The 14360-nt window shown below is 39.5% G+C and overlaps 1 protein-coding gene across 1 annotated transcript in view; it reads right to left on the reverse strand.

The window, feature by feature from the left end:
• Positions 1–201: 201 nt before the first annotated feature.
• Positions 202–14360, reverse strand: part of CNTN1 (contactin 1) — a 238637-nt gene continuing 224478 nt past the window's right edge. The window contains exon 23 of the mRNA XM_067564200.1: positions 202–2630. Coding sequence (XP_067420301.1) covers positions 2554–2630 — 77 coding nt within the window. The 3' untranslated portion in view covers positions 202–2553. The remainder of the gene's footprint in view (positions 2631–14360) is intronic.

The raw sequence follows: 14360 nt of genomic DNA on the forward strand, positions 1-14360 counted from the left end.
AAAGACAGTTGTTACATCTTGAGTAACATTAATACATTTATTTAATTATAATTTTTCATTCATAAAAAGGACAAAGCATGGTCCTGCTCCACTAAATTAAAAAAAAAAAAAAAGATAAAAAATAATAAAAAGATTTCAAAATTCATCAGTATCAAATAATATTAATATCAAGTTTCCTGAAATATAAAGCAACAACAAATGTGTCTATCTAAACTTTAATTATGAACCTTGCATTTTAAAGCAGATGATACATTTTTAGTTAGTTTTGTTGACAACAGTTTGAAACTGAAGGTCTCAATCAAAATTGCACAGTTGTGTTAAACAAGCAAAATCTGGAATTACCTGATCAGTATGTGAGGTGTTGTAATCTAGCTCATCTGTGTTACAGATTTTTTTAAAAAAAAAAGTGGTTTACCTTCCAGATAGTTTTCATCCAAAAACTGAACAGTTTTGCTCCTTATACCACATATTAGAAAAACAAAAGGCAATCATACATTTGGCAAAAGATTTAGTTGTGGTTGTAGATTATATAAAAAGGAGTCATATTGCATAAAAATCAAAACAAAATAAAACAAAACAAACAATCTTTTGTACAGAAGGCTTACAGAGTATTAGTTTTTCTTACGCAAGGAGACAGCTAATTTTTCTTTCAAATAACTATACAGTTTATGAAACTCAATAGTGCTCTTATAATTTTTGACATTCCTCTATAGGGAAGTTATCACTTTCACTATTTAAAAAAGTTTCATCTCAGAACAAAGATTTAAAATTAAACTCAAACAGTATTATTGATATTTCTTAATGAAAACTCTAAACTTTTTCAGGTAAATATACAGTACAAAAATTATACAAATTAAAGAAAGGGGTGTAAAGTATTAATAGGCCTATTCTTGCTTCATGTAAATAGTATTATTATGGACCTCTACAGTATCAGTTCTAAAAAGATAAACTCTATTTCTAAATAGCTAGCAAGGTTGTGCTAATAAAATATGATTCAAAGCTTATAATTCTTGAAGCATCAGACATTGCACTATTACTTGAGCCAGCTGATTCAATATCACTGTGTTTCTTCAACATTCACACTCAGACTAGTTCCCAGCACACCATGGAAAAAGAAATATGCTTTTTTTTAACAACTTAAAAAAACCACTGAAACGCTGTCGACACAGTCAGAACAAAAACATTCTCTATCTCCTATCAGAGTTCCATTTTTTGCAAAAGCCACAGTTAACATGTAGAATCAGACTAGTTGGGATATCCCTTTCATTTAACATCTTCATATTTTTCAGTATTATATCAGACAGGGAAATACTCTAAGACATTTTAAACTCTTATTTACAGCATTAGGAATAGTAGAATAATATCAAGTTATTGGAGAAAAAACATTCTTTCTTCCAACTGCAGGCCTTCGCTAAAGAAAGGTTAAAAACTTGCATCTGCAGCATAAAAAAGTAAATAGAGTATTTTTTTGTTACTGTGCTGCTTTGTTTTTGACATTTTACTGTTATGTTTTTGCTTATTCTTGTAAAAGTTTCAAGTTTTAAAACACAACTTAAATATTCTATCATTTGATGATCCAGTGGCTGATCCTATACTGGACTCCATTTTTAACATGCTATTCCAGTATCTTGGGGGGGGGAGGCAATTATGCTGCTTGTATGAAAACCAGAATATTACACTTAAAATCAGCAATGATTTAAACAATAATTCCTGAACAGAGTGAGAGAAATGGTATGAAACTGCATATGCTGCCAATGATTATATGTGTATGATACAACTGAAATAATCTATTATTAATTACGAAAATCCCAATTTGTTTGAGGAGCATTTTTTTAAAAATGCTGAGTTATAGGAAGTCAAGGGCTGGAAAATCCTTATAATTTAATTTTGTTAATATTCAGACTTAAACTCCCCAATACATATAAAATAAAAACATCCTTGCCACTGAACTTGGTTTCAAATGCTCCCCAAGTATATTCAGTTGCTTCTAAAAATTAATGAATTGTTTTTGCTTTGACTGTATCCCTAAAAACCTGAAATCTCATAAATGATGATAGGGCTATTCAAAAATATGCAGTACACAAAACATATAGGATAGTACAGACAGACGTAGTTACTCTTACATTACCACACACAATCAACATTTCAATCTCTATTATATTTCACAATTTGTTATTAAAGTTGAAGTTAAAGCACCTATGTATGGTGATTTTACTTTCACTGTACAGCCTATGTTATTGGATTTTAACACTGTAACTTGCCCCACTGGACCAAATCATGCAACTGTCACAAATCAGCATAAGTGTTTTATAAGGCATATTGGAACAAGTTAAAAATCATTTCTTATCCTTTCAAAAGTTGATTTGCTTGATGGAGGAGTTCCTGGATGCCTCAGTCCTCTTAAAGTTCATAGTAAATCAGTAGGGTATTTTTTTTAAAGTGTAATTTATTTGGCTTAGGATGGTGCCACAGGAGTCAAAAAGAATAGCAGTCCTCACAGGTTTGAAGGGAGTCCTTTACACCGGGTTGAGGACAAGATAGATTCAGAGACATTCAGAATTCCAAGTAGGCAAGGACACCAATGGTAGGCAGCAATAAGCCAAGAAGACCAGGTGATACTCCAGCAGCACCTACAAATAAAAGAGAGAATGCATTTTTGTTTTTATGTGAATGATAGCTATTAAACAAAATTCAGATGCAGGCATGATTTAAGGTGAGAGATCTTGAAAACCAGCTGGTACATCTCAAAGCGGCTTCTACCTGTATGGACAATTTAAAAAGAATAAAAGTCAGCACAATATTACTAAGGACTCGGTCTTTCATTCTGTGTGAGCTGTTTATTCAGCATGTTTATATAATCGGTGAGGCCATTAAGATCACATCGGTGTATTTTGGTTTGGATGGTCCAGCAAGCCAGGAGGTTATATCAAGAGGCAAAAGGTCAAAATAAATATTTAAACACGTGAAAACAAAATGAGCAGAGTCTTTGAAATGTGATGAAGCAAAGAGATACCTCTAGAAATGTTAATGTTGTTATGATCAGTAATAACCTGAGAGCTGTCACAGACCTGGGCCATTTGTTTACCTGCTGGATTATGAAGTCCAGATGGCTAATCTCTAACTGTACAGCATTTGTGTGTATATTTCTGTTAAAAATCACATGGTCTCTTAAATAAATATTTTAGAGAAAATATTCAGGGACAGTTCACAACTTTTATGTGATTTTGCTTTGAAATACCAAGCCTAAAAAAAATACTATGTGAAATGATTTTTGTTGTCTCGGTCCAGTTTCTTGTAAACAAACATCTACTTTATTAAACAACCACAATTGGCTCTAGCTGGCCAGTCTGGGCAAGAATGAATGGTGAAGATGAACAAGCTATCCTCTCATCTCTAGAGATGGTTCCTGTAGGTCACGGTTGAGTTAGATTAGTTGGGCAGCATGGGGGAAGATTGCACTCCTGTTGCTGGTGGTGCACTTTGGCTAAGGATAGAAGACTTCAAGATCCAGGTGCTGTCAGTCCCTATCTATCTAGTCTTTTATTCTGTGCTCATCACCACTGGATCTCAGCACTTAATCTAGCATCTCTCTCTATGCTTTCACTACATTCTAAACAAATCTAAAAGGAGAGGTTGCTCACCCCATGCAGTAACTAATTTTTTTAGATGTGTGTCCCTATGCATATTCCACTTCAGGTGCGCATGCCTTCCATGAGCCTTCGATCAGAGATTTTAGGTAGCGGTGCCCATTCAGCCTGCACATGCATTTTACTCTGCCTTGTGCTCTGCAATATGGTTATATAGAGCTGCTTGGGTGATCCCCTCAGTTCCTTTTCTACTGGAAGGCTTCATAGCAGAAGGGTAGGAGGGCAGATAGTGGAGCAGCTATACAGACACACATCTTGAAGAACTACAGTTCTTGCACAGGATAAGTAACCTCTCCTTCTTCGAGTAGTGTCCCTATGAGTGCTCCACTTCAGGAGACAAGCAAGCAGTATCCTCTAAGGAGAGGGGGGCTTCACAATGAAGTCCAAAATTAAAGACAGTAATGTAAAGCCAAACACAGCATCAGAAGCTGAGTCATGAATTATTACATAATATTCAGAAAAGGTGTGTACGGAGGTCTAAGTTGTGGCTCTATATATTTCAGCAATGGGAACATTCTTAAGAAAGACTACTGAAGTAGAGAGATTTCATTAGTGGCTTAACACTCTAGAAGGAGTTTTGAGATCATGAGACTGATACCGAAAGTAATGTAGCCAGATGTCCATCTAGAGAGAATTTGCTTGGAAATTGGAGATCAGTTAGATCTTTCCCTAATAGACAGAAACTATCTGGGAGATTTTTTAAATGGCTTAACCCTGGCCAAGTAAAAGGCTAATTAATGTCCTTCTGACATCGAGTACATGAAATAGGGCATTCTCTTTATTCAGGTGTGGTTTAGGAGAAGAAGACTGGAAGATGAATAGCCTGGTTAATGTGGAAATCAGAGGACACATACGGTAATAATTTGGGATGTGGTCGCAATGTGACCTTGTCCTTTAAAAATACTGTGAAGTGGGGATATGCCATCAGAGCCCTTATCTCCCCAACTTTTAGAGCAAAAGTAATGGTTACCAGGAAGGCCATTTTCATAAGTCAAGAAGGGAACAGTGGCTCAAAGTGAGGTCTTGTAAGGCATCTAAGCATCAACTTGAGGTTCCAAACTAAGGTAAGATGTGTGATTTGTGGCAAAATATTCCACAATCCCTTGAGAAATCTCACTGTTGTTTGATGGGCGAACACCAAGAAACCCTCCACTGGGAAATGGAAGGCTGTAATAGCTGCCAAATGTACATTAGTGGAATTCAAAGACAACTCTGATATTTTGAGTTCTAGGGTACAATCTAGTATATTTGACAGTGACGAGGATGCAGATGAAAGGTGTCTTAGGTCACACCAATGACTGAATCTTGTTCACTTTTGTAGTTAAGTATTATGGCTAGACTTCTTCCTACTATGTAACAATACTCTTCTTATTTCCTCAGAACAGGTTGTTTCTAACCTCACAAACCATCGATCAGCCATGCTTTGAGGCAAAAGATCCTGAGGATGGGATGAAAAATTTGACCAGCATCCTGCGAGAGAAGATGAAGGACGGCCTGAAGGGTGATTGGTTGACGAGCCGCCAATGGGACAAGGTAAGGAATCATGTATGTTTTGGCCAAGTCAGAACCACCAGAATAACTCTGGCCTTGTCTCTCCTTATGTTGACCACACCTTGGATGTTAAAGGAGTTGGAAGAAATGCATACAACAGTCCCAATTTCCAACAAATGAGAAAGGCATCTTCCCCAAGAAGTGGTGGCCCAGACTGCCTGTCAAACAGAACTGGGGAATACTTTTTGTTTCTGGCTGCAGTGAACAGGTCTATCTATGGGACCCCTCAACATTGAAATATGTAGTGGAGTATAATGGGATCTTTCTCCCATTTGTGATCCTGAAAGAAACATCTGCTGAAGATATTGGTGGTGATGTTTTGAATACCCTGAAGTTAAGCTGCTAAGATGTTGATGTGATTTTGTATGCACCAATTCCAGAATCTACCTGCTTCAGTGAAAAGGAAGGGAGATCTCGCTCCTCCATGATGGTTGATATAAAACATGCATGACATATTGTCTGTCATGATCTTCACATATTTTTCTCCAATCAATGGCATAAAATGAAGACCAGCATTCCTGACCACCCTGAGTTCCAGCAAGGTGATGCACAGAGTGCTCTTGTGAGATGACCACTTCCCTATCTCAACAGGGAGGCTTCTGTTATCATCATTGGGAATGGTTGAGTGAAAGGGATTCTTGTGCAAATGTTGTGAGGGTCTTTCCATCAGCTGAAGGACTTCTTCATAACAGTAGGAACTGAGAGTAGTTTGTTCAAGCTATGTTTGCTTGGCACCCTCGCATAGTTTATCACAAAAGTCCCAATTGTCATATGCCCCAACAACTGCAGGCAATTTTTGAACAACATCCAGGGGCTGATTTGGACTGTAGTTACTAAATTCAATATGGTTGCAAACCTGTATGCTAGGAGGTAGGCTTCGATGCTACACATCAAGGTAAGTTCCTATGAACTCCAATCTTTGCACTAGGGCCAAGGTGGACGTCTGAATGTTTAAATGCAGTCTTAGACTGAGAAATAGTTTTATGGCCTTCTGAGTGGCCACTGAGATCTCACTGAAGGAGCATCCTTTTAGCATCCAATCATCAAGATATGGGAACACTAGGATTCCTTCTATGTGAAGGTAAGCCACTACCACTGACAGAACCTTTGAAAACACTCTGAGAGCAGAAGAGAGTCTGAATGGAAGCACTTTGTATTGAAAGTGGTTTTGACCTAGAGTGAAATGTAGAGACCTTCTGTGGGAGAGGTGGATCGCTATATGCATCTGTAGGTTGAGTGCTGAAAACCAATCCAATGATGGTATTATTGCTGCAAGTGTTACCATTTTGAACTTCTATATTTTCACAGACCTGTTAAGGAGTCTTAGATCCAAAAATGCAGCTCCAATTGCTGTTCTTTTTTGGAACCAAGAAATACCTGGAATAAAACCCCTTCACTCTGTATTGTACAGGAACTGGTTCTATAGTGCTTAAGTTCATGAGTGAATCTATTTCCTGCAATAAACGGAGTTCATGAAAGGAGTCCCTGAAGAGGGAAAGAGAAGGGGGGGCTGGATGGAGGGAGGGAAGTAAAGTGGATTGAGTATCCTGCTGATACAATCTCCAAAACCCATATGTCCGTAGTCATATGCTCCAAAGCTTGTCAGAAGTGAGAAATGCCTTCCTCGCTTGGAGGACTGGCTGTGAACCGTTGCAGATGGGAAGGAGAAAGGGGGAGGGTAACTCAGAAACTCAACCATCCAATCAAAATCGGTATTTTGATAATGAGGATTGCGAGGCTGATGCTTGTGTAGCAGACAGTCTCTTTTTATGGCCTCTTTTGTTGGGGTTCATAAGCAGAACAAGTTCTCAGTACTGTTTGGGACTTACTAGATTTCCTTTTATGCGCAGGCATGTAAATTCTCACAGAGTGCAAAGTGGCCCTGCAATTTTTTAACATAGGCAGTGACTCATCTGTATTCTCTGTAAACAGTTTTAACCCATGAAAGGGAAGGTTGTCAACTGTATTTTGGACATCCCTCAGAAATCCTGAGAGCTGAAGTCAGGACTACAGCTGTAGAAACAGAGAAAGCAGCTGTGTCAGTGACATCCAGAGAGAAGTGCAGAGATGTTCTGGTGAGGAGCTGACCCTCTGTAGTGATTGCCTGGAATTGGTCCTCTGGTCTGGTGGTAGATGCTCAATAAATGAATTGAACTCTGAGTAGTTGGCATGACTATATTTCACCATCAATGCCTGATAGTTGGAGATCCTAAACTGGACAGTAACAGACAAATATGATTTGTGAGTGAATAAATGAAGACGCTTTTGATCTTTATCATATGGTATTGATTTAGTGTGGTGCTGCTTTTCACATTCATTTACAACCTTGACATCTAGGGAGTTAGGAGAGGGATCAGAAAACAGAAACTCCAAATCTTTAGATGGAACATACTATTTCTTATCAGCCCTTTTACAGGTGGGTGGTATTTTCACTGGGGTTTGCCAGATTACTTTTGCAGGATCCAACAGAGCCTCATTAATAGGTAGATGGGCAGATGATGTTGAATGCAAAATATCAAGCATTTTATGTTGTAACTCTTTAACCTCCTAAAGTGGAATTTGTAAGGAGTCCACTATCCTTTTAATGAGGTCCTGGAACCATTTGAAGTTGTCAGCCAGGGATGGTGGCAGAGTTATGAGTGCTTCATCAGGAGATGAAGGAGAGATGTTATTTCGTGGAATGACATCTTTGTCTACTCTCTCCTGTTCTTCTTGTGCATCAGGCCTTTCTGAAAGAGAGGATGTGTGGGATTGTCTACCCTTACCATGGCGATGAGTGATGCTAGGGGTCCTAGAGCATTGCTGGCAGTATGCCACCCATGGATCCCAGTACGGCCAATGAGGGGGCCCATATGGTATAGGTGAGAGCAACCCAAAAATGCTCATACCACTGGGATGGAGCTTGAGAGTGTCTTTCACAAATATGTGCTGTTTCCCTAGAAGTATCCAGAAAAATACTCCTCTGATAGTGAAGAGGGGAGCCCTGAACTGAAATCTGGGAGACCAATGAGAAACACCTTCACCATCACCCTCACCATCATTTTCACCTTCACTTTGTAGAGGTGGAGCACTGGGAGAAAAGGATTGGTGGCTCTGTCAGTACCAGGTGAGAGTCCAGAGGCCTAGAAGTCCTTCGTACCAAGAATGGATCAGTAACGAACAAAGGGGAGTCAGGCATCTCTGTTACTGCAAGGCCGCATGAAAATCTAAACTCCTGTGGTGCCAACACGGTGGTTGGTACTGAGGTGGCAGCCTGACCAGAGGTGATTGTGGCAGATGGAGCAGGCAGTACTGTAAGCTTTATGAGCTCCGAGGAGCATCCACTAGCTGCTGGTCTAGTCTTCTGCGATACTGACATGTAAAGTACTAAGGGCCTGGCTAATTCTACCGGTACTAACTTAAAAGAGGTAGTCTTTTCCTTCTTGTTCAATTCCCTGAGGGTAATGAAGATCCTCCTGAGTTGGAACCCTTAGATTCTTTGGGTTTATTGATGCTTTTAGTACCTGAGAAACCTGTAGCCTTGTGAGTACTGAGTCAGGGATTAACAGGTGCTAAAACAGATGTCTCAATTGGCAATGGGGGTTTCTTTGAGGTAGATTCCCTGTCTGGGGAACCTGAGCTCCATTTCCCAGAGTTTTTTTTGAGTTTGAGTTTTTCCTCATAGAAGTTATAGAGAGGTAAGTATTGAGCCAAAGTAGTTGAGACAGTTGACTTGTTTGGAGACTGGTGTACAGGACAGGGCGGGTCCCCTGGCTTGGGTCAGAAGCCAGACAGAGGGAGCTCTCCATCAAAGGGAAGCACATTTTTATCTCCTGTTTCCTTCTGAAACTCAATTTTAAGGCAAGACAAAAATTACAATTTTGGGGGACATGTGACTTCCTAGGACACCAGGAGTGCCCATCGCTCCCTGGGAAAGCCTCCCAGCACAAAAGGCAAGGCTTAAAACCAGAGAGCTGGGCATACCTTCCCAGCAATCTAAGATTTCCTGCAGAGAAAAACTGCAAGGATAACAGTCCTTAGAACAATTTTTTAAACTACTACTAACTATAATTAACTATCAAAAATATAAACTAAGCTAAATAAAACTATGAGTTTTAAAACTAAACTATGCAGTTGAGGTAAGCTCAATCTGGAGACTGTTGAAGCTCTGTGTGTCTCAGGCTGAGGTGGTTCAGAAGGATCTAAGGGCAGTTTGCTTGCGCAGCTCTACATGGTGCAGAACAGGAGGCGGAGTAGAGCACATGTGTGGACCAAACAGGCAGCGCTACCTCAATCTCCGATCAAAGGCGCATAATGGACATGAGAGCACCTGAAGTGGAGCACCCATTAGGACTTTACTCGAAGAAGAAGAAAAATTATTTTGTAATGCAATTCTGTTACAGCTGCTTCAGCTCACATTCTTTCCAATAACATTTCTTCTAAACAGTGTGACTACCAACCACAGATGGAGTAAAATGGCTTGTAAAGTTCAATCTCCTTAAAAATAGGATCCTTGAGAAGTTTCTGGGGCTACTTGCTGGGAAAAACTCTCTCTGCCAAAAGACTCATTTAGCTGATTGAGGAAGAAAAGAAAGAGCTGAAGGATGGGAAAAGAAAATCATAAATCATAAAGCAAAGATTCAGCAGGCAGCCCCGTTCCATGGGGTAGCAGCAAAAAATATTAATGTCAAATATCAAGTGTTTGTTTTATAGATTTTACAACAAGAAGTGACCACTACGATCATCTAGTCTGACCTTTTAATAACACAGGCCATAGGATTGCACCAATTGGGTCCTTCATCAAGCCCATAAATTTCTATTTAAGGATGTGGAAGACACAAAATGTTTCAGCCACAATTTTCTACATCTTTCATGAAAGAAAGAGACTGAGCCTGCATTTCATGTACACTGAAAAACTCCCATTAATAAACACTGTCTTGAGCAGATATCTGAAGCCAATAGGAGTGTGTAGCTGAAAGCAGGATTGAGATCATTTTAAAATAAATACCTGAAAGCTGAATTGAGGCACTTATTACTTGCAGTCTGGAAAAGTAAGGAAACCAGCTGGATGGACTTGTGGCTAAAGCACTAAGTTAGGACTAAAGCAATCAAAGTTCTGTTGCCAGTCTACTACAAAGACTCTGTGTGCCCTTGTAAAAGTCATCTAATTGATCTTTGCTTCAGTTTTCTAATTGTAAAATGGGGATCATAATATTTTCCAATCTAGAGAATAAATTAATGAGTATGCAGGAAATACTCAGATATTATGATGATAAGCATCATAGGAAGTATGTAAAATCAAAATAACTCTTTCTGTAAAATACGGTAAGTAAATGAGGGTCATGAACCCCCAAAGTTCAAGATGTTGTCACATAAGTGTGGGGGTGTGTGTGCATGCACACACACAGAGTTCAATACTCAGTAAATTCATGGTTTCTGTATAAATCATGTGAACAAACTAGTTCTTTTGAAGAGATTAACTATTTTTTAAACTTCTTTCTGCTTTTTGGTAGGCTTTTTCCTATATCCCCCTGACTGAGCTAAATACTGTGAGCCAGATTTTCTCTTGGCTACATCCTGCTCTGAGAGACTAGGTGTCAGCTGAAAATGAGAAGAAGAATGGAGCTTTGTCTCTGCTACAACAAACCATGTGTGCAGTAAAAGTCTCACCCAAATGACTACATGTTTGCAGAGATTTTTTATAATCCATACAATAACTTATTCACAACTTGCTGCAGTGATTCCTTTGAATTCAACATGTACGTAGTATCTGAAAAATCAATATGTATGCTGAAGGGTTTTTGCCATTTACAGATAAAAAATATTAGGGGTTTATTAAATCATATCAATCTGGACATTAGATCTTATCACAGACATGACATAGGGCTGGATACAAAGCAGACTGAAGTCAACAGGGATCCTTCCATTGTCTGCAATAGACTTTGGAATCTGATGTGAACAATTAATCCTTTTCTAGGGCACAGAAGTGACTCAAGCCCAGACAAATGGAAAGTTAACTAGGGAAGAAAATAAAGGGAAAACAGCATAATCTTTCCAAAAGGGGAATGAGTAAATCAAGGTTGCCACATCCAGTGCCAAAAGGGATTCTCCCCCCCCCCCCACTCCATGTTTAAAACTAAGCAATAAATATGATAGATTGTATCACAGTGCACATGAATGCTCTCCTTGGGTGAGAACAAATTGCTCAGTGTGGAAACTGATAGCCCAAAACCAGAACAGGTGTATCCAATTAGCAGAGTCTTCTGCTGATGGCTAGACTCAGTGAGTGGGCATCCTCTGGGCAAATCTGGGGTTCCCTGCAAAGCCATTTAATTGATCACCCATTTGCAATTCTCCAGATTTGTTGTGCAAACTTCTTTACCCAATTTGCCTCAAACTGCTCTGTTGTGCCAAATGAGGAATGTTTTCAGGTCCATTCTTTGAGAACCAGTAAGGAGTATATCCCAACTGTATTCTTTATTCTTCCTTCTTCAGGAGGCTCAGAGTTATTTTCACAGAGCTCTCTGCCAGGAGCAGCTGCGTGTGGACTTCTCCCCTCCCCGGTCTCTGCTGGGAGCTGGGGCAGCCATACAGGGACTTCTCTCCTGTGTCCCAGCTGGGAGCCAGGTTCCAGCCGCCCATGTCCTGCCCAGTCCCAGCTTACAGCTGGGTGCTGGGCTGCAGCCGCCTGTGTCCCACCCGGTCCTGGCTTGGAGCTCGGGGGCAGCAGCCCGTGGGTTGCCCAGTCCTGAGCTGGCTAGTAGCCACCCTGAGGGCTCCCAGCCTGGGACATTTGAAGGCATAGCTGTCCCCAGGGCAGGACAAATTTTAAAGCCTGGAGACCTGATCTCAGTTGGACTCATTCCTCTATACCAAGGCACACCCCCTCCTGCTCGCAGCTGCAATTGTAGGGTAAGTTAACATTTCATCATTTACACGTCCTATTTTTAGAAGTTCAAACAGACAGTTCATTAAATGAATTTTTACATCCCTAGTGGTAACCATCACATCAACCTGTGACAAAGGGCCCCAGTCATTTTGGGGACCCCTTTGATTGCAGATTTGGTGTCACTGTTTGACTCAATGCTCTGGACGTCCTGCATGATTACCTTAACTAACACTTGAACTGGGTCCCTTATGGGGTGGCAGCCAATGGAGAAATAAAAAGTCCATGCACAATCCAGAATATTCTGGACATTAATGACAGAACTGACGATACACACAGCAGTACTTTACAGGCCAGGGGTTTGATGATCTCATCAGTTTATTCCAGAACAATGATGTGATCATTAGAACTATATTCCACCTAATGAAGAGATACATCACAACATCACTGGAAGGAAGGTGCTATACTAAATACTGATCAGAAATAGAGAATACTTTGGACAAAGGCTGACTGATTTGGAACACTGGTATTGCTTATAGGATACACGCTGGGAACACTTTTTGGATGCATCTCTGATATGTCAGGTAATGCAGTCTAGAGGCTTTGGTTCACCTTACTCTAGAAATAATTTGCTAAACTATTTTTATTATTTCTCCAACAGCAGCCTGGGAAAAGGAAGAAGTACAGGGTAATTCAAAATTAAATGTATATGATTGTTTTTGTGACGTTTCAGTGTGTGACATTTCATACCACATCTCCTGTATTGAGACTTTAATCACAGATATTTATCCCCATTATCATGGCATGGGTTAGATATCAGAATGCCAGGCCTGTGTTTCCTGTATTTACCGAGGGTAAACATCTCTGCAACACAAAATTTTCTCATGAGACAAGATGTTGTTGCATTTATCTGCAATGCAACAACATCAATTCAATAACAAGTTGTCTTTTTTGTGTTCAGTCCACACTGACCCAAAAGCACATTTCTATTTCCAGAAATAGAATCCTTTCTGGAAATTGCTTCCTTATATATAACTAATAATTAATGCAAACTAAGCAATACATTATTTAATAGGCACAAAGTCAGATCCCTCCTGGCTAGGCTATTCTGCCCACAGATTCTCCAGTTTCCCTTCAGAAAGGAAACCACCTGTTTTATAGACTAATTGGCTAACCAACAGGGTGACTACCCAGCTGAAAATCAAAAGTCCTCTTTGCTTTCCCTCAACCACGTGGTGAAAAGAAACTCCTGCCCACCAATTTGACAGGTGTTCTGCTTCCAGGCAACCATAACACCCTATTGAGATCTGGATGAGACAGCACACTCTAACTACACAGATCACTTGTGAGCATCAGCTTGCTGTCGAAGATCCCTTCTTGATGGCCTAAATACATACCTACCTTTGCTGTACCAATGGAGATGTCCTTGACAAAATCAGGTCAGCCTGTTTTAAGCCCCAGTGGGTCCTCTCCTTGAGCCATGAAGAGTGGGCATAGTTCATCATTCTCCCTGTGCTCATATTAAGTAATGAATTTATGGAAAGCACTATGCAAGATTTTAAATACAGCCCCTTAAAAATAGGCGGAGACTGAAAAATGAACAGAACTTATTGGACATGTGACATACTGTTTTCACTGTTTACAAAATAGCTTAATCTTTAAAATCTTTGACTAAAGATGTCCATGTCCTCCACATCAAACAAGATTGCAAATGACACTGTCTGGGCACACCAGACTGTCATTATCTAATGTCGTCAAGCCAATATCATTTATAAGCTTGTTAGCCAAGCAGGATGTTTTGACTTTGAATCACAGAGTATAAAAAGATTAGACTATTTAAAAAACAAAGACAACAATACTGGCATATTTGAGATAAAATAGTTTCAATATAGTTTTCAGTTTGCACATATTGCGAAGTCACAAAACTTGCATCAATACAAAAGATTTTTAGAGGGATTTCAGCAACTATTTATGTGACCACTCAATGAAGTAAAGATTTTTTTTCTGATATGTTCATATACAATCACCATGAAATCAGCTATCAGGTAAACTCAGGATGAATAGCAAGAGATCCAACTGTGATTCCTTCATCAGCTCAACGCCTAAACACAACTACAGCTTGTCTTTCCACAGAAAGTTCTGTATCCAACTCATTGAAAGACAAAGGGATGAGATGAATGCTGGAAGGTTGCTTTTATAATTATTTAAATAGAAGGGAATTTGGTGTTCCAGTATTTGTATCACAAATGTTACCATCACACATTTTGGCTTCTGTACAATTTGGAAATTATTTGCAT

The sequence above is a fragment of the Emydura macquarii genome, unplaced genomic scaffold (assembly GCF_026122565.2).
Source record: "Emydura macquarii macquarii isolate MOO-44397 ecotype Brisbane River unplaced genomic scaffold, CSIRO-AGI_Emac_v2 contig_2636, whole genome shotgun sequence".
Classification (NCBI taxonomy): domain Eukaryota; kingdom Metazoa; phylum Chordata; order Testudines; family Chelidae; genus Emydura; species Emydura macquarii.